Source organism: Phaenicophaeus curvirostris, chromosome 8, assembly GCF_032191515.1.
Source record: "Phaenicophaeus curvirostris isolate KB17595 chromosome 8, BPBGC_Pcur_1.0, whole genome shotgun sequence".
NCBI lineage: Eukaryota > Metazoa > Chordata > Aves > Cuculiformes > Cuculidae > Phaenicophaeus > Phaenicophaeus curvirostris.
This window is the reverse complement of record NC_091399.1, coordinates 481978-501654: the sequence shown is the minus strand read 5'-3', so window position 1 is coordinate 501654 and position 19677 is coordinate 481978. Positions and strand designations below refer to the sequence as shown.

Below are 19677 nucleotides of genomic sequence, written 5' to 3'. Positions count from 1 at the left end.
TAAAGCCAGTGGCTTTTCTTAAGAGCTGCTCTAAATCGTGTCCACCCTAGGTCTGGGTGGGAGCGCATTCAGGAGGAGCCACAGTGGCAGTGAGGAGGCAGTGCAAAAAGGCTGTGAAAACTTGTGGACTTCATTCACCTCTGGGAGGTGGCCAGAGGGAATTGGCTGCCTGTGGCCATGTCCTGGGGAGGGGAAACAAGGGACCTGTCTGTGAGAAAAGTTTGAGGTAAATTTTTCAGTGAGACCAGTCTCAAAATACTGTGGTCTTTGACTAGAATTAAACTGCAAGAGCTAACCCTTCTTAACTTTGGCTTTCTTGCACTATGAAGGACTTACCATTTTTATTCTACTCTGTTTCAGGATCGTTACACTGATAAAATCAAAGCAAGCAGACAGGTAGCGAGACTGCTTATGTAGGTGAGTTTCCAGTACACGCTTGTTCCTTTCTTTCATAGAAAAGTGTAAAGCAGCACAACAAGTATCAAGTCCCAGTGGTTTAGTTTATTCTGGAGCGGAACAAATACAAAATACTGGGCAGCTCTATTGTGGAGAGGCCACAGGGACAGCACCTGCTCTCTAAGACATTAGCAGTGGTAGTTGCTAACACTCATTCACCTCCATTTTTAACTGCCTGCCTGCTTTCGTGTTGAATATTAGGGAGGCAGAAACACTATTTTGAATGGGCTGCTTCTCCCACAGAAATTAGGATTTTCCATATTTACTCCATCAGTTAGCATGGGGCAGTGTAGAAGTTATCATGACTTCTGTATTTGCTGTGTTACATGTATGCTGTTTGATGTCCCGGAATGCAAGTTCTTCCTATGTTTACCTCATTTGATAAATTCATGTAACCAAGAAGCTGGTGAAATACTTTGCACCCTTTCACTGCCTTTGAGTAGAGTACTATGGAGCTCTTCACAGAGGATCTCTCATCAGCGTCCTTGGCTTTCTCTGTCTTTCAGACTAAAGAATTTGCTGAAGGTCACATAACCTGAGGCCACGCTGGATCTCGTGACTCCCAGTCTGGTGCCTTAATCGCAGCGCTCCTGCTTTACATGCTGTAAGATGAAATTATTTTGATACAACTAAAAGTCTCTTTGCAAATGTCTCTTCTGGTGTGAGTTAGCTGGGTATTGCCCTGTGGGGAGAAACAAGTACCCTCTGTGCAGAAACTGTGCTGCAGTTCTTTAGGAAATGTAGGTTGTCTTTGCTAATGACTTCAGGCTGATGTCTTTGAAAACCATCTGAGCAGTAGTATTTTAAAGTAACCTTTCTCTAGAAGTCAGTTTTCAGGGCTTTGTTTGTACTAAAGATAGAAAAAGTTAAGTCAGAAAAAATGCGGAGGAAAATAAAAACAGGTTTTTCCACTACTCATTTCCCAACAAGTAAATTGGGTTTGTCAGAATCACGAGTACAGAGGTTGGCTTTGAAAATCAAACTTTAGCCCAGTTTTGCTCAGCAGGATAGTGCTAGGGTGGCTTGTGAAATGGAAGTTATCAAGAAACGCATCCTCAATTAAATACACAACACTAAATCCAGTTGAAGATCTTGGGAGTTGTCTGTCTTCTTTCATTTCATATTATTTGGGATTTTTTTTTTCGTTCTAGAAAGACTAATTAAGACAGTGGCAGCATTCTTTGTAATTTAAAAAAAAATCTCAACTATAAAATCTCTGAATATTCTCAGTGTGAATTCTCTGAGGAAGCGAACATCACAAATTGGTGTTCCGTGCTTTAAGGAGCTTTCATTATCCATGTGCTTCGATGGGCCACTTGTGTCGGGGAAAGTAGGTGTCTCCACATGCCCAGACTTCCCATCACTAACCTAGCCCTAATTGCTGCACCTCCTCTGAGAGCTGTGGGCGGAAGGAGAGTTTGTCATTGCTGTAGCTTTTCTGCTGTAAAAGTGGATTTGAAATCTGCCAATATATACTGTAATCCAAATAAGAGGCCAATGGACTGAATAGAGCTGAGGCATGCCGGTCCCCCCATTACACGTCAGAGGTATAAAAACAAGGTGGAAAACCCTTGTCTCTGTTTGCTTCAAGCTTATGTCACGTATAAGATCTATATGTGTGCAGACTACATAAAAGACCAAGCGACTTTGTGCAAAACAGCAGCTTCTGTGCCCAGCAAAACAGTAGCTGGCTCTCCTGGGCCACCTGAGTTTCCCTGATCCCATTGGCTGTGCAGGGTGTGCATCCGAAAGTATTCACATCTTTCACCAAAAACACTGTGTGCAAGTAGTGCAGCTGCTAGATGTTTCAGCTTTTATGGAATAGTGTGATCCTTGAATAGGCAAAGGAGTCGGTGTTGTCTGGGAAGGATATTTTTTCCTTTTACCAAACCCAACGTTTTTCTAGTGCATATAAAATATTTGTGCTGATACTTGCTTAAGAATCAAGTCCTCCTCACCTGCTGGGAACCAGCCAGCCAACACTGTTGCTGCTGCTGCTGCTAACAGTTTGGTTTGCAGTGGCTGTGGAGGTGGGAGCAGGAACTCTGCCTGGCTGCTGAGCTGGTAGATGGTGCAGGCACCGCACCTGACAGCCAGAAAACAGTCCAGGGCTCGGCTGCAGCTGTGCCAAGGGAGAAGGAGGGAGCAAGGGTCTGCTTGTAGACCTTATGGTACCCTCAAAGCCAGTGGGGAGGTTGTGGGCAGTCATGGTTGCCAGTTTCCCTGCAAAGTTTGCATCGTGGGTACTGTGCTCAGTACTGCAAAATACATGAGTATCTTTGAGTCCTTCTCCTCCTGGTAAGCTCTGGCGTATTGCACAATCCCGTCTCTCCTTTGTCAGATGTGGTATAAGTATCATAAAGACAAAAATGGCCAGGAAGCATCTCTAATCCCTATTTCATTTTACTACTTAATTCTGTTTTCTTGATGAGGGCAGAGCTCCAATGTTTTCCTGCTCACCAGGTTTTATTTTCCATCTGATTCAGTAGCGTACCAGAAGGAAAAGACTTGAGCCGTGGTGTTGCCCTCTGCCGCGCGTCTCACCGTGGTTTCCACTGGGTGTCAGCACGGCCGCATGCCAGGGCTCAGGTGGCAGGAGCCCTGCCAGCTGCCGCAGGCTTTCCCTTTGGCTGCACCCACCGCTGGAAAAACTAGGTTGACTGCATAACCAGAGCAAAGTGCTGGCTGAGGTGCAGCTTTGCAATGATGGGATCACCCTGTGCAGGCGCGAGAGGTGGGTCAGCTAGGAAGGAGCTGTTTTGCTGGAGGTACTGGTTCCTTCTCTGAGCAGAGCAACCGGTTGGAGCAGGAGGAACATCGGACATGCCCTCCTCATTCCAGTGCTCTTTAATTAGGGTTACATCTGGGACAGTGGGTCCCCGTTTCTGGAAGATCAGCATGGATAACTTTTGTAGTATTTACTTTGAAGGTGCGGATATGATAAAGAGATATGAGGGCAATTTGGGTTTCAGGTGGGCAGAGTCATCCCCCGGATATGCCTCTCCTGCCTGCTGCTGCTAGCAGGAACCCTGTGCCTCTCCCACCCTCCCTGCAGGTCACCTTGCAAGGACTGGGCCAGCAGCAAAAAGCCTGTGCCCAGTCCTGCTGCGCAGTGGAGAAAAGCTGGTGTTGTGGAAGGGGCCTGGGGATCCCCACTGCCTTATGTGTGAGGGCAAAAGCAGCTGGAGTCCTACACTGAGATGCTCAGCTTTGGCGCAAGGAAGAGGAGAGCATGGTCTCCCAGACAGCTGTGGGAGCTGACATCCCCTTTGCTGGATGGTTGTGGAAGGGCACTGCTGCATGCTGGGGAGTGCAGCATCTGGGGAGGAACACGTCGGCGTTCACTGGAACTCCAAATGCTGTGCAGCAAATGCGGTTCCCCTCCAGGCTTGCTCTAGCACAAGTTGGTGAGCGGTTTGGCTGAAGATAGTGCCAGGCACTTTGAGGTTCCTCCAGCAGATTCTTCCCTTGGGGACCTAAACATTAAAAAAAATAAAGGCCATGAAATATCACAATGACAGAGACTTTTTGACGCTTGCATACAACCATATCTGGTTATGCTACCATGCACCCTCAGAACAGAGTTGTTTATTTCTGCACCCAGCTATGGCCTTTAATGCCTGCGTCAGGCCTCTTGGCTTGGTCTCGGAGAGGTTTTAGGTTCTGCAAGTCATAACAAACCTGCTCCTGAGCAGCCACATCTGCCCCGTAAGAAAACCAACAACCAGTGTTCAAGTCCCAACCAGCCGCCAGCCTTCACGCTCCCACACAAGTGCCTGGGAAAGCGGCACGTGCAGAAACACTCGCAGCACCCAGAATACCCATGGAAACCTTACCCTGAAACACCCCTCACCTTTCTGCGATGCGTGCTGTACGTAGCAAGTTGTGCAGCCATCCCAGGAGCCAGAGAGGGGCTCTGGCATTGCCCACTACTTAAACTACCTCCTCCAGGGGCTATTGCAGCTCCTCTTCCCTGCTTCCCATGAGGACTGACCTTGGCTGTAGCAGTTGGTGCCTCTCCATGCTGCTTGCAGCCCCTCTTCCTCTTGCTGCCTTCTTCCTCCTACCAGCCTCCCCAGCCTGTGCATTGTGTCCTGCTTAACTAGGGTCGGGGTTAAGGGGAGGCTTGCTTGGCTCCTGCTTTACAGAACAAAAGCAAAACTTATAAGCACTGAAAACCACCCATAACAATGCCACCTTCCTGCCCAACAAATCCACTCTGTATTTTCAGAAGCAAAATTGCTGACTTCAGAGATAGAAGAAAGCTCCTGGCTTTTTGTTGCTGCTGCCTCCAGAGAGTATAAGTAGGTAAGAGGAGACAGCTGGATTTGGCGTCTGCTGCTGTGTTACTGCTGAATTGTTTGCAGGAACCCAGCTGAAGGCAGCAGGGGTGAAAGGGTGCCAGGGAGGACAGTGTTGGTAATTAGGGACGCTGCAGAATGTTTTAGTGGTGTAATTTGGCAGACAGAGTCTTTGGTGGTGGTGGCAGTATGCAAAATGGATAAAACTGTTTCAGCAAAGACTGAGGAGGTTGCAGGACTGTGGCAGTTTCACCTGTAAACCTGCAGTGTTTGTTGTGGAATCATTGGAACTGTAAACCCAAGCTCCCTCGGTACCATGTTATGGTTGGCTTTTGGAGCAGAAATGCTGCCCAAAGGCCACCCAGCCCTGCTGGGCAGGTTCTTGGGATGCATGTGCTTCCCTTGGCAGCACGCATGCCCGGCGTTAGCTTTGGTACCCAGCTCAGGGCAGGGGTGAGAAGTGCAGATTGGATGCAGCCCTGCACTTGACCAGCATCCTGCTGCTCAGGGTGCTCTGCAAGGGATCTGTCTTCACAAGGCCTAGCAAAGGTCCAGGTTCAGAGTAAAGAAATGTTTGCCACCCTTCGTTCAGTCGGTGTGCAGGAGCTGTGCTCTCTCAACAGCCCATGCAGTTTGGGAAGCAAGGGAGCTAGGCACCTGTGCAGCTTGCTGCCAGCTGTCCCCGCATGGGTCTGCTGTTCCCAGGCTGTGGATCACACCTTGGTGCTGTGCATTTATCCCTCGGTGCAGTGTGTCTGCATGTTCCAAGCCTAGGCATGAGTCTGCACCTCTCTTGTTGGTAAAGCTCTGGTGCTGGTTACCCAGCCGTGAGCAGCCCCAGGCACACAGCTGCATCGCTGTGGGCCCTAGCTTGTAGCTGAACCCATGGCTTGGATGCCCCTGAGGGACATACAAAGAGGTTTGTTTCTGTGTCAGAAAAGTAAAAGAAACACTTGAGGGGTTCTGTCTTTGACCTTTTCAGCTGCGTGTTTGTTTATTTTTTCTCTTACTGTGATTTTCAGAAAAGCAAAATAATTTCTGTGGTGGTGTTTTGTTTCTTTTTCTTTTTCTTTTTTTTTTTTTTTCTCTCTAGCAGGCTCAAGCAGGCCATGGTATCCAACCGTTCTGAGCTGGAATTGCTCCTGGCAGTGATTCGATACCGGGTGTGGGAGCAGTAGCAGCAGTCCTTGGGGTGCATGCTTATCCATCCCATGGGGTTGTGGCAGGGGCAGCCCCCAGCCCGTGGAGCCCCAAGCACAGGCTGGGGCTGCAGCAGGGCTGTTTGCAGTGGGTGCTGTGCAGTGCCCTTGGCAGGGAGAGATTCCCTCTGCCAGCTTGCTGCAGGGGGATGAGGGAGACTGGGAAGGCTGGCATCCCTCTCTGGTTTTGGAACTGCTTGTGTCCTTTGCCTGCTGTTTCTTTGCCCAATTTGAAGCCTGCTCTGTCAGAGTGCAGAGGGCATTTCCACCTCGCTGTCTCATATCACCTACAGCACAGCTTCTATGGCTGTGAAAAAAGAGCTGCCCTAGAAACATGCATTTGCAGATTAGCTGTAACTTTAGATTCACACTGACCCCCAGCTGCAGGCTGTCACCCTGGCAGACCGCAGGCTGACAGTGTGTTAAAGCCATGCGTATTTTGTACACTATTTGATGCCCTAGTTGTCAGTGTTGTCATTGTTATTTTCAGTTTACTCTATTGAGCTACAGTTTTGAATTTTTTAATTTAAATCTATTTTACTTCAAGAGAGATAGTAACAAGATACTCTTTTGAACCTTTATTCTGTTGCTAGCTGGGTTTTGGAGCAACAGTGTAAACTGACTTTACATAACCAGAGTGAACAGGGAGCTGTTTGCAGGGCAGAACTACTGGGCGATTCCCAAGTGTACTTTAGCAGTGGTGATTTAATTACATTTCACTCGGCAGGTGGTTCATAAGTCCTGGATCTAAAAGAGTGAAAAAGATAGATTGGTGTTTAATTATCCTGGTTGGAGCTCAAGTTGAATGCCCAGCTGCATACCTGCCAAGCCTGCTGTTCTGAGTGCCTGCTGCATTGCAACCTCCTTACCTAAAGTGTGTGGAAAGAAATAGGGCAAGGCCTTGAAAAATAGGGAAGAAAAATAGGGAAGAAGGGCAGCTCCACCTATTTGCAGGTGTTTCTGTTCTTATTGATAAGAAAGAACAATATGCTGATATATGGCCTACATGAAGCACCCTGGAAGTTTCATATGCTTGTGGTTGAACCTTTGCCTGGCAAAGTGCAGCCAGTGAGCATCCTCCTCTTTTGAACAAACCTAAATTCTCGGGTTTCCATGGAAAAAAGGGATCTTCCCAAAAGGATGAGCTAAGCCTTCCTACTGGCATGTTTGCTCTGTTTGTTTGTTGACTGTGATGTTCATTAGAGTCCTAGTCCAGCATGTGACTCTGCAAGCCTGGCGGCCTTGCTCCCTCCTGGTGTTGTTAGTGCCTTTCCCAGAATAATTCTTTTCACTTCTGACAGCTTGAAAACAGAGCAGGGGTAGGGATGAGCAGTGAAAAAGGACGAGAGGTGACAAGGATTGCACAGTGGTGTGTGCCCTGGTGTTGTGTGGGCTGGACACCCACAGGAAGATGAGGTGTCTTGGCAGGGTTAGTGGCTGCTGCAGCGGAAACTGTTCTTCCAGTTGTCTGTCTCATTGCACCTTCCTGCTCCTGCAGTCTTTTGATGTTAAAAAAGGGAAAGTCAAAGCTGCACGATGTGCTTGGGGCTGAAAATAAAGGAAGATCATCCTGCCTCACTTGAGAGGCAGGGGCCTGGCAGCTGGGGAACCGAAGCACAGGGCTGTGGGCTGGTGTAGCTGGAGAAGGCAGACAAACCTGCAAGCCCATCACTAGCTGACATGGAGCGCAGGCACAAGAGCTTGCTTGTTTTATTAGACCAGCCAGCACAGCTGGAAAAAAACAGCCCTTATCTGTTTTGAAATGTAGCTGTTCATGTTTTCAGAGTGCTTTCTGCTGAAAGGCCTTGCCTTGGGTGCACAGTGAGTAGAGGGGGCTGTTGATGGGGCTGGTTGTTTTGTCTCCTTTTAGGTTGTGAGTCAGAGACAAGCGAGAGCTGCAGCTGTGCTCACGACTACTCTGGGGCTGGGGAGGCTGTGTTATCCTTCGCCTTGGGTCTGACAAGTCCTCCTTCAGCGTTAGCACTGGTGAGAGACAGGAGATGTTCATGCACAGTGTGTCCCTATGGCAGCAGGTACAGGAGACTCCTGCCTCACCCCTACCTAGGACAGTGTGACATCACTCCAGCCGTGGTTTTGTCTGAGAAACTTGTTGGAACTTTGATTTTGGTCTGTTTGATAGAGAATGAATAGTTGGGACTTTGAGTGCTGAAGGGTGGAAGAAATCCTGCTGAGAAAAGTCATAGAGTCACAGAATCATAGAACGGTTGGGTTGGAAGTGACTTTAGGATCATCAAAATCCAACGCCCCTGCCAGGGACAGGGTAGCTCAAAGCCTCATCCAACCTGGCTTTGAACACCTTTAGGGATGAGGCATCCATGATGTCTCTGGGCAACCTGTTCCAGTGCCTCACTACCCTCAGAGTGAATAATTTCTTCCTAATATCTAACGTAAAACTCTTCTCTTTCAACTTAAGGCAGTTACCCCTTATCCTATCCCTTCACTCCCAGATAAAGAGTCCTTCCCCAGCTTTCCTGTAGGCCCCCTTTAAGTACTGGAAAACTGCTATGAAAAGTGGTGGGGTGAGCTCAGGTCTCGGAATGTCTTTGCTTTCAGTTGAGGGCTGCCCATGAGGCATGAAGGCAGAAACTGGAGCTGTGCTCTCCCCGGCAGAGTGGGCTTTTCTTTAGAGAGTGACGTAATTATTCTGGGAGACAACCCTGTGCTAGAAGGCCCTGCCCTGGGCTCCGAGTGCACGAAACCCCAAGTTCTGCAGAACTGTGCACACCCCCAATACAGATCTGCAGAGCTTTGTGTAGCTTGTTGCTGTTGTCTGAAATTGAGTGTACCCTATGAGAAATCTTGTGGCTCGAGATGGCTGCAGCAGCTTAGTTAATAGGGTAGGTTGCCAGGAACTTGGAGGGAAAACAGTATTATTGGGTGATGACCTAGTTGTTTGTAAACGTCTCTGTGGAAGAGATTCAGTAATCTTAGGAGGACTAAGTAATGCTGCTGATGTTTGTTTGAAGATGAGGAAACACAGCAATTTAATTTTCAAATGTTATGGTTTGGTTTGGGTTTTTTTCTAAACATCTAATTTATTAACAAAGCTAACCAGCTGGGAAAATAAGCACTGAAACTTTCCTAACAAGGTCATTCATGTAGGACGGGAAGGGACTCCAGAGAAATTCAAACCTCTCCAGTGGCAAAAGGGGTTTGAGGGCTGTGGCTTGGCAGTGGGGAAGGGAAGGCTGAGCAAAGTCAGCCTGGGCTTGCCCCAGTGAATTGAGAGGAGAATGGTTTGTCTTTTAATATTGCAGTAACTGTTTTTTTAACCCTTATGTCTTTTTAATAAAAATAAAGTACTAAAATTAGAGGAATCGGCAAACAATGAAATCTCTTGCTTCTTGAGATACATGCATTAATTCATAAAAATAAATTGCTTTGGGTTGTGGGTTTTTTTTCACACCATAACTTTTCAATACAGTGAGTGAGAACTGCAGGGTTTGGAATGGAAATTTGGGCTCAGTTTGTAGTGGATTCATGCTTTCGTGTCCATGTGAAACAGCTCCTTGTTATTATTATTGTAAAGAACTTGCAATCAGTTTGCAAAGCACCAGCAGAGTTTATCAAATGAGGCAGCTACATGTATCGACTCTAACAGCCCATGTTCTTGGTTGGAAGTCTCATTCTGTACGAACGCATGAGCCTATCGAGTACGGGGAAGCTTTGCCACTGGGACCATCTTCTGTGGGTCTGTCTGGGTGCTTCCTGCAGGGCAGCAAAGCTGTGGGGTTTGGTGTGCTGGTGCCTGTTTGGTGAACCCGCCAGCCACCGTTGCCCCAGGGGCCTGCAGCGGGTTCTGACCAGATGCCTTCTCATGCTGGCAATGAGGAGGTAGGGGTGAATGCAGTGCTCTGGTCCTGTGGTTTTATTCTGATCAAAACTGAAACTCCCAAAATGTAGGATCTTCTGGCCTCTCTCTTCATCTTTTGCAAAGTGAATTCCTGAAAGTAGCCAATAATCTTATATCTGCTCTCTTTTCTTAATGGTACTACCTAAACATGAGAAATGCCTTTTAAATTCCTCTCCTACCATTTCAGCTTCATATAGTCAGGATGCTGGTTTGTATTTGCACATCTCCCACCTGGTGCCTGATAGAGAGTGGGTCATTTTCCTCTGCTGCCACTGGTATGGGAGGATCTCATTAGAAGAACCTCCTCCAGAAACAGCGTCCTCAGCCTCCGTGCCAGCACCTCTCTTTGGGCACAGGGAAAGGTCACTGATGTTTTTGGTGAGCCGTGCGTTGCTTTGGGCACCTGGACATGGCATTGCCTATCTCCTGGGTGGGAGGTACTCTGCAACCACGCATTGGATGCCAAGCTGGGAGTTACAGCAGGGAGCAGCCCTGAGGGCCGTGCTGGGGATGGCAAGAGGAGGCATAACCCAGAAGAATGATCCTGTTACTGTGTACAGATGAGTTAAGCCTCATGTACATGTTGTATGGAAGTCTCAGTCAGACTCTGCATCCATTTGGCCTCAGCGAGCACCAGGGTTAGGTGAGGAAACCCAGATCCAGCAAAGCCCTTGATCTGGTAGTTACCCATTGCAATCAATTGCTTTCAGTGGGAAGGGATCTCAAAATTTGGACACAAATGTATTAATGGCTTGGAGTAGAATTGTTCTCAGTACTATTTTTGTATGTTGGAAGGGGGCTGTGACAGCAGAGGAGCCATCCCCCTGCCTGCTTCTCATGGCATGCCAGCAAAAGCAGGAAGCATTGAACAAAAACCACAAAATCTGTCCTTTCAAACTTCCTTTCTAGGAACTCTAGCTTAACAGTTAGCTTTGCAATAATTAAATCCACCGAATTATCAGGTTAAATGCCCCAAAAGTCCAGTAATAGAAACATAACAGGACTCTTCTAAATGCTGTTTTAAATGAGCAGATGGTGCTGTGGAGTGTAGCCTGCTCACGTTATCTGTTGAATCTGAGGCTGCAGGTCTTCAGGCAGTCCTGGTGTGCCAAGATGTGCTGGTCTCCTGGCTCCATTCACCTGGTGACAACATTCCAAAATCACAAGGCCGGTTTACTGGTGGAGCTTGCGCATATCCCAGCTCTCATGCTGCCGTTGACAGTCAACAGGAGCTTCATCCCTCTTGTTGCCTCTGGTGAGCTGCTGGCAGATGTCAAGAGTCCCTGCAGGCAGGATCTGCAGCAGCACTGGGGTGATGGAGGCTCCCCTGCAGCTGTCATGGCACCAAGCCCTCAATGTGGTCCTGATCCTGCCAGTTCACATCAGCTAAAACATGGCCCGTTCCTCAGGATGTGAGGTAATTCTCCTGAGTTTACAAAATTTGGCTTCTGTGCCTGTGGTGATGCCCACAATGCGTTCCTGCATTGCCCAGTGTGGTGTAAGCCTGCCTGGCTTGTTGAGTTGGCCACAAGTGACCTGAACTGGAAGAGGCCTTCTCTGAGTCACAGCACTGCAGGGCTTGCATTGGGGATGGTTAATGTACCATGGCCTTTGCTGTGAATTTCGGAGAGTTTTCACTTGGTGTCTTACAAATAACATAATGTGCATTCAACATGCACCTCTCATCATCACTTGCAATGAGAAACATGCTCCAAGTAGCTTGCCCTTTTCCAGCAATAAAGCAAAACATCTGACTTTTAAACCTTTACAAACAGAATTACAACTATTTCCAGACAAACGTGTTTGTGCTGTGTCTGTCAGCATTCCTTCTTTGCAAGTAATTTGCAGATTGAATCACTGAATGTGCCATCAAAGTGCATTTTAATATTTGGTGCTACAAGTATCAGTGATTTGGGACAGATACACTGGCTGCTTGCTGTGGGATGTGACAGCTCTGTGATTAGCAATAACTCGACTGTCATATGGCGGATCTGGATTAGTAACTGACAGTTTGTGTCATGATGTTGATACAGAGGGTATTTCAAACAACTGTGCCTCTCTCCTCCTTGCAGCTAAAGCATGCAAAGACTTCACACCTGCCTAGAGCAAGTAGCACTCCCAAAACTCCATACCCACAGCCTTGCCAAGTAAGTAGCTGATGGTGCTGGGAGGTGGCAGCCCTGCTCTGGCAAAACCAGTGCCCGTTCCTGGAAGCAGGGTCCGTGGGCTTGCACCCGTGCTGCCAGGTTCAGCTCCCCAGGCCTGCATGGTCACAGCTGCACCTCAGCTACCCTGTGCTGACTCACGGTTTGAATTTGTCACCTCCTGCCATGTCATATGTGGATTAAATGAGGGTTGGAAGAGGCTTGCAGGGCTGGAGGATGAGCTGCTTTTCTGCAGCCAGTCCTTCCTCATTTCCTTTGTGCTGCTCTGAACACAGCACTGGGGAGCAGAGTGAGGATGAGTGCCTGTGTGAGGTTTTTTTAAATTTTGCACTAATTGCCTACAGTGGGTGTTAAGCAGTGAATCACATGTGACTCACTCCATAGGTGACCTCTCTGGAGCACGGAAGGAACTTTGGGGGTGTTTTAGGATGTTGAGAGGCTTGTGGGGAACTGGGACAGTGAATGGCTCCCACAGACCGAGACTCAGGCTTCTGATCCAGCTCTTGCAGAGGTGAAAGAACCACAGTTTACAAACTGTACTCCTGCACAGCCGGGATGAATCAGCCTGCAGCGTATGCTGCCAGCCTGGCTTCCCTGGCCTTTGTGTCACTGGCATCTGCTCTGCTCAGATTTCCTCAGCTTCGCTGCAGCTTTACCCCTGGTACCTGCATACAGAAATATTTAGAGGACTGGAAGGCACACACTTCAGATGCAGCATGGCCCTGAAATGGCTGGTGCCTTGCCTGCTGCAGGGTGCTTGCTTGGAGCTGTGGTCTCTGAAGTGGCACATGTTTAAAATTACAAAAGACCTTCTGTGATTTGCCCTGAAATCAGGCATTTGGAGTATTTGCAGCATATAAACTAGTTCTGTGTTTCACACTTGTCTCCCACTTCTGTATGCAGGGAGTTACTAGGAAAGGAGGCCAGTGAGCTAAACAGGGGCTGTTACATGGCCATTTGGATTTATGCAGGTCAGAGATTCATGAGTATGTTCTTAATACTTGTTTCAGGAAATAAGTTTTTTGTGATATCTAATATCAGTTATCAACATCCCTCCTCCCTGCATGCATGGCCTGTTGCTTGGGAATTACTCTGCCCAAAACTGTTGCAAGGAAGGTGCTCCTGCATCCTGCTGCTGGCTGTTCCCCAGCTATGGCAACATCTCCATGCTGCTGTCTTTGTAGCTCAGCCATCCAGTGCTGCTGGCGTTTGCTCTGCCCTGCAATGCTGCTTACCACATGCAGCCTGATTTCACTCTCTCTAGGCTTTGTGATTAGAGCAACACAAATTGGCTGTGAGCTGTAAATCATGAAATGGCAGTTCATGCAGCACTTGCAGTACTTCTCACTGGTAGATTGCAGGGCTGCAGGAAAGGATGAGCACACGCGGTGCCTTGGGAGCGTGGGTCAGTGCATCGCTCCTAACAGAAGATGCTGGGGTTGTGGGTGCTCTCTGCTGGCTGTGGATGGTTCCCAGCCAGCAGAAAGCACTGTGGGTGCTTGCACTGCTGTCAGAGGAGAGCTGGGGGTGTGCAGCAGGGCTTTGTGGCACCCAATGCCTATCTTGGGTGCACTTCACCAGCATGGGCTGTAGTGGCCTAACATGTACTGGGAGTGAACTTCAAACCCAGGGCTGGTCTCTGCAAAGGGAGAGAAAAATATTGAAAGTCTAGGCCCTGCTGAGCTGTCTAGTAATGACAGTGTGTGCCAAAACAGGGACTGAGTGCAAAGTAGTGGTGTTTCCAACAAGCTGTGCAGACACAAGCACTGGCTGGAGAAACAGTGCTGCTACCCAGGCTGAGGCGTGAGAAACCTGACGCCTACAAGGAAATGCTGTACACAGCACTTGGAAAGGTCACATGTAGCTACACTGGACTGGAGTCCTTGTAATGCAATAAATGATTTAAGCACAGCAGCATAGAGCCAATTATTCTCCTGGATCTGTGGAGAACAAATAGCAGTGTTTGTACACAGTCCTGCTAGAGATTGTGTGCAAGGATTAGTACAGAAACTACAGTTTCTCAGGCTAGGGCTGTCCTAAAGCAGCTGCACTTCCTGTTGCAGAGCTCCTAGGGGACAGCAGTGCCAGCACCAACAAAGCTGACCCTTAACTGTTTACTGGTGATGTCCTCTTGGACCTGGTCTTGAGTCAGGTCTGACAGGCAGGCTGTCCTCCTTGTGTAGATATGGTTGCATACATCCAATCCTAGTTCACTCCTTGCTCTTTGGTGGGGTTGGGAGTGTGACTTCTTCCTTGGTCCAGCTCACAGGGAAGCATGTGGCACCCAAGGGTGGGCTGTGCTGCCCTGTAAGCTGGTGGCACATGCTGCCTTCATGCTACTTATGAGCATTCTGTGGGGAGCTACAAGAGAAGATCGAGATGCAAAAGCTGTGCTCGAGCCTGGAGAAGAGCATCCTTCCTTCTCACTGGACACACACCATCCAATCACCTCCCCTAGGTTGGGATTGATGCTTTGCATTCTTACCTGGAGAAGGAAAGTCCTAGAGCTGCTCACTTTTTCCACACACCCCCATATATGGCCACATGGAAGCAGACAGCTGCTGGGAGTGCATCCCTGAACTTTGTCTTCTTGTTTTCCTTTTCCTCTGACATGTGGTAAAGCTACTGTGGAAGAACTGAAGGAGGCAGAGAGGCCAGGCTGTGCAGCTGATGAGTCTGTGCTTCTTCCCATCCTCCTGGCTGTAGTGGGCTCAGTGGAGGGACAGTAATCAACCATTAAATCCTCTTAACGCCTGCGAGAGGTCTTCATCCCCAGTGCTTGGGCAGGTGGATGGCAGCTCTCCTCCCTTGCGACACCACCCTGGGGTGACTGATACATCAGGGCAGGAGCCGTCCTGCAGGAGCAGATACCGAGATTGACCGTGTTGTATCCAGCCCGTGTGCAAATGTCGGGTGTAGGGGTGGGTGCCCTGTGCATTGCTGGCTGCCCTCTGGCTTGGGAAAAGCACGAGTCGATAAACCTGTATTGCTCATTAACACAGGGAAGAGCGAAGCTGTAAATGCACGAGAGCTCAATGGATGTTTCTGGAGGGTGTTTTGGTTGCAGAACATCGTTTGCTGAGCTGCTTGTCAGCTGACAGCTCCTGTTGAACAAAATACTTTTTTTTTTAAAAAGCGCTTTTTTACAGCACACTGTGGTTGCCTCTCTGCATAAATGCAGTTTAATATGCTGTGCCATCTTCTGGAAAACTAACCTGCTGTTTTTCAAAACAGAGCTTCACCGCTTCACTGAAAATGTCTGGCAAAACAGCTAGCACAACCAACAACATAGCCCAGGCCCGAAGGACTGTCCAGCAGTTAAGAATAGAAGCCTCAATAGAAAGAATTAAGGTGAGAGAGCACGTCTTCCTTTACCTCTCCATTTTTATTTATTTTCCCCGCTTTCCAGCTGTAAGGTGGTAAGGTAAGGGAGCGTGCGAGTGTTTGTGCCCACAGCTCCTGCTTTTTGCCCCATCTCAGAATGTGACATTCACATTTCAACCCCACAAATCTGAATACATATAATTCTTGTGGCTGTATACCAGCAGTATCTTCAGGTAGCACAGTGTTTTGTGGACTCGTATGAGAACCAAAGTAAAATACGAAGTGCAGATCAAACGTATGAAACAAAAGGCAGGTGTGAGTTTACAGTTCTCTGCATATTGTGTGATTTTTGTTCCATCTTGTAGCCTGCTGAATGCTACGTCTTCAAGGAGATGAATGAGGAGGGATGTTATAAGAAAGAGAAGGTGGCAGAAACCAGATTCCTTTAACTGAAGGCAGAAAAGAAACCAAACTTGTTTCCAGCTAGGAGGGGTAGGATGTTGGCAACACTAGCTGTGTTGCCTTCAGGGGTTTTGCCGTGCTCCTTGAATTGCTGCCCAGCCCTTTCAAAGGCCAGCAGAAGGCTGACAGAGTAGTGGACTCACAGAGAGGCAGTGCCCTCCCACAGGCAAAAAGGGTCAGGAGCTGGGGCCATGTGAGGAGAGGCCCTGCACAGCGGTATTGAAATGGCTTGACCTCTCAGAACAGTTTCACTTACTGTCCCAAACGTTATCAATGAGAAGTTCCTCGTTATGAACCTACGGCATGATTGTGAACCTCCTTCTGTTTATTTCTGGTCACTGTGGAAGCTGTGCAGGAGTCGAGTGGTACAGTTGCCTGTTGTCACAAACTGACCCCGAGTACCTCGAAGAGCCCCAGAGTCCATCCTTTCCTCCCCTCTGCAGATGAAGCCAGAGTGAGCCTGTTGTTGAGTCTTTTGCAGGAGACAGGGTCCCAGAAAACGTGTTGATCTCCAAGCACCTGTCCCATCCCACACAGGGACTTCATACTTGTCAGCAGCTCTCAGCATGCCTGATCATGCTGCCAATTATGGAGAAATACCATTTTATGTTTAGGTTTTTTTTCCCTGTCTTCTGCAGGTGTCAAAAGCGTCAGCAGACCTAATGCTCTACTGTGAAGAACATGCAAAGAAAGATCCATTGCTAATGGGCATACCCGCTTCTGAGAACCCTTTCAAGGACAAGAAGACCTGCATTTTATTATAGGAGACCAACAGCTCCTCCACAGCCCTCCTGGGCAAAGCCAGCCACAGGCAGACGTGTAGGCAAATACTCTGTAAGGTACCAGCTATTCACCGTGTAAGAGCAGCTGTTCTTTTACCAAGTGTGTAAACGATTTCTTGAGCTTTCTAAAGCGTTTCTTCTGTTCCCTATCTTCATTAGGAAGCAAGGTTTCAAACTGAATTAACTTCTTTCTTGTCCAAGGGAATTGGGTCTCTGTCAAGCCGGCAAGTACCGTGCCAGCGTCCCTGCAGTGGGACCGGCAAGGCAAGCTGGGGGTCTTGTCCTCTGCAGGAGTGGGTCCCGGTTGCACTTTTCAAGTTACATAAACAAGACCAAAGTTGCCTGAGCTTTGCAGACAGAGAAGGAGCAAAGGTGTAGAAACCTGATTAAACATCCTTGGGTTTACATTTTTTTTTAACATGGTGGGAGGGGTCGGGGAGTGTACCTGTGTGGGCAGCGTATGTGCCTGTGTCTGTGCACAGTCACATTTTAAAGTGCATTATTTAGCAAAAGCTACCTTGAGAAACGATTGTAGCAACTGCTGGTGAACTCCAGTGAGCCATACCTGCAGGTTGGCTTCTCTTGACAGAGGTTTTTAAGTGTAAAACCCCAAGTGTCAGGAATCAGAGATCTGTGGGTTTATTTTCCTGCTTTTTAAGAGGAGTTGAAAAAGCAGAATTTTCAGCTTTGATTCGGCTTCTGTGCGTTTTCTTCTCTAATTAAAAATCTGTGTTAGTATTTTTTTAAAAACCCTGTCAGAGAAATCAAAGGCTGCAAGCTCACACTGCCTGAGCTTTGTGCTGAGCCGGAGGCATGAGTCCGTCACTCAAAGTCCCAGCTGAATTTTGTACAAGGAGTCAGAATTTGACTCTCTTTTAAAGTCATTTTTAAAGGGGAAAATTGCCAAATTATATCCAGATTATGGTTATGCAGATATAATGGGAGGGCCTTTCTGTCAAGTAAGTGATTTTATATATACACGTAATAAAAAAGTCTTTCTCTGTGTGCCTGTGTGTATATATACAGATTTAAAAAAATGACTAGTGTATTTATACAAACATTGCACATTTACAGAAAACTTTGAAGGGATTGAAAAATAATACTGACTTCAGCTGGCTACAAATGTCTTTCTCTGTAGCTGGTGGTTCAGAGTCTGAAGTTGCGATCTGCCATAACTGCATTTCTGTAAGGACATTTACAGGATTTATTATCCACTTGTAATTTACTGTCTTACATTGCATATTTGTCATTTCTATATTAAATTATGTACACAATATTGATCTATATTGAGAAATTATATATTTGTTTAACAAGCTTCTTTAACAAACAGTTCAAGTGTCTACATAAGACTGACAGAAAATTGTATTACTTATTATGTGCTTACATGCAAATAATTTTTATAATTAGAGTATTTTTCTAGTGACAATTTACAAAATAATAATGTAGATCCATGCTATTTTTTGTTTTTACTCTGTATGTGTCTATCAATTTAGAACACATCTTGTTAGAAATAGTTAATTCACTTAGTTTGGGTATGGAAGACTTAACTGCTGAGAGGACTCCCACCGTGCTTGGAAGCGTGCAGGTGGGGTGTGGGGAGGGTAAATAACCTTGCGCTGTTGCTGGATTCTCCCATCAGTCTGTTGCCCCCATAGTAATCTGCATTTTTATTTTATTAGAGCTCCTTTCCTCCTCAAGAAACTTCACCTGTGCAGCTGCACAGATGCTGTTTGTGCCTGGATTCTTTGCTCTGTTGTCTGCCCTTTAATCAAGCCAGCATCGGGGACCACTTGGGGATCTGGCCAGAGCTGCCACCCATCACACTGTGTTCCATAGTGGCGCCTAACTGTACTTTCTAATAAAAGAGCTTCTGGCACCTTCCTTGGGCTCTCTCCATCACTCCTCTCCTATGAACCTCCAGCGTTTGTCCAGCCGACGTCGAGCACACCGCAGCTGTGGCTGTAGCTGCGGCTGTGGCTTGGTCCCAGCCCCGTGGCTGAGCTAAGTGCATTTTTCAACTCTTTCCATGCAATTTTGACATCCTTCCAGCACTGAGGCAAGATTTATGCCAGCATCTATTTCACACTTGCTCACACATCCAAAGAGCAAAAGGGTTGATTGTAAGTGCCCATAGTTGCATTAGTGATAAGAGGCAGAGGAGCTAAAATCCAGGCCAGGTTTTTTAGGGGTACTTTCTCAGTTTTAGGGAGAAGACTTGAGATTGTCAGCTAGCTCGGCACTGCACTACTGCCTGCTTCTGGCAGTGTTTAGCATGTAGATTTTTGGTAAACTCTTTATTTTCTAAGTGCAATGTTTAGGAGCATGTGAAAGCTCAAGAAATTACATTTGCACTTTGCACTTCTAGTATAAATACTCCTGTGTAAAAACAGGAATTGTAAAATTCAGGGGAAATACAGGTTGCCCTAGTAGAATGAAAAAAAGGAGAAATGAGACCATCTGCATCCGCATTTTCTGGAAGAAACTCATGGAGACGGCATGGCGTTCTTTTATATCAACTATATATGGGTATATGGGTATTCTTTTTTTTCCCCCCATAAATTAAGCAACCAGCTTGTTAATTGTGTTTTTTCTCTGTATTTTCTAATTTGACTCCTTGATGCTGTGTTGCATTAAAGGAAGAATGGCTGATTGGCAGCTTGGAGACCATACTCTTACTAAAATAGCCTCTTGCTAAAATGTTTCTGATTTTTCTGTGCTCCCACCTTATCATTGTTCATTTTGCTTGGCCACGTGGAGCTGGTGAGCTGCAAAGATTGGACTCGCTGGTGCATTGCTGGATATTTTCTCCATGGGAATGGGATGGGGATGGCCTGGTGCAGGTGTGACCAGTACCTTCTGCTCCTGATCGTTCCTAATCTCCCAAGGATCCCCCTGATGTACCAGACTGTCCCCATAGGGTTTGGTGACAGCAGGACTGGACTTCTGCAGCCCCCATGTGGCATGGCCAGGGTGCGCTGGCCAAGGCCCTCAAGTGTGCTTGGTGCCTGTGTTTAAATCTTGTCTTAGGCAGGACCTGTTCCTGTAAAACTGGGGGTGCGGGGGCGCTAAAAGGGGCGAAAAGGAGATCTCATGAGATCCATTTGCTGTTCTGGG

General features: G+C 47.4%; 1 protein-coding gene across 2 annotated transcripts; it reads left to right on the top strand.

The window, feature by feature from the left end:
* Positions 1 to 360: 360 nt before the first annotated feature.
* On the top strand, positions 361 to 18444 carry LOC138723158 (guanine nucleotide-binding protein G(I)/G(S)/G(O) subunit gamma-12). 2 transcript variants are annotated; one of them, XM_069862051.1, is made up of 4 exons: positions 361 to 417; positions 963 to 1060; positions 15230 to 15346; positions 16420 to 18444. In XM_069862051.1, exons 3-4 carry the CDS (start codon positions 15251 to 15253, stop codon positions 16543 to 16545), a joined length of 222 nt encoding a protein of 73 aa, XP_069718152.1. In that variant the 5' UTR covers positions 361 to 417; positions 963 to 1060; positions 15230 to 15250; the 3' UTR covers positions 16546 to 18444. The 2 variants fall into 2 exon arrangements, with proteins under 2 accessions (XP_069718152.1, XP_069718153.1); XM_069862052.1 differs by lacking the exon at positions 963 to 1060 and having other exon boundaries at positions 362 to 417.
* Positions 18445 to 19677: the final 1233 nt, after the last annotated feature.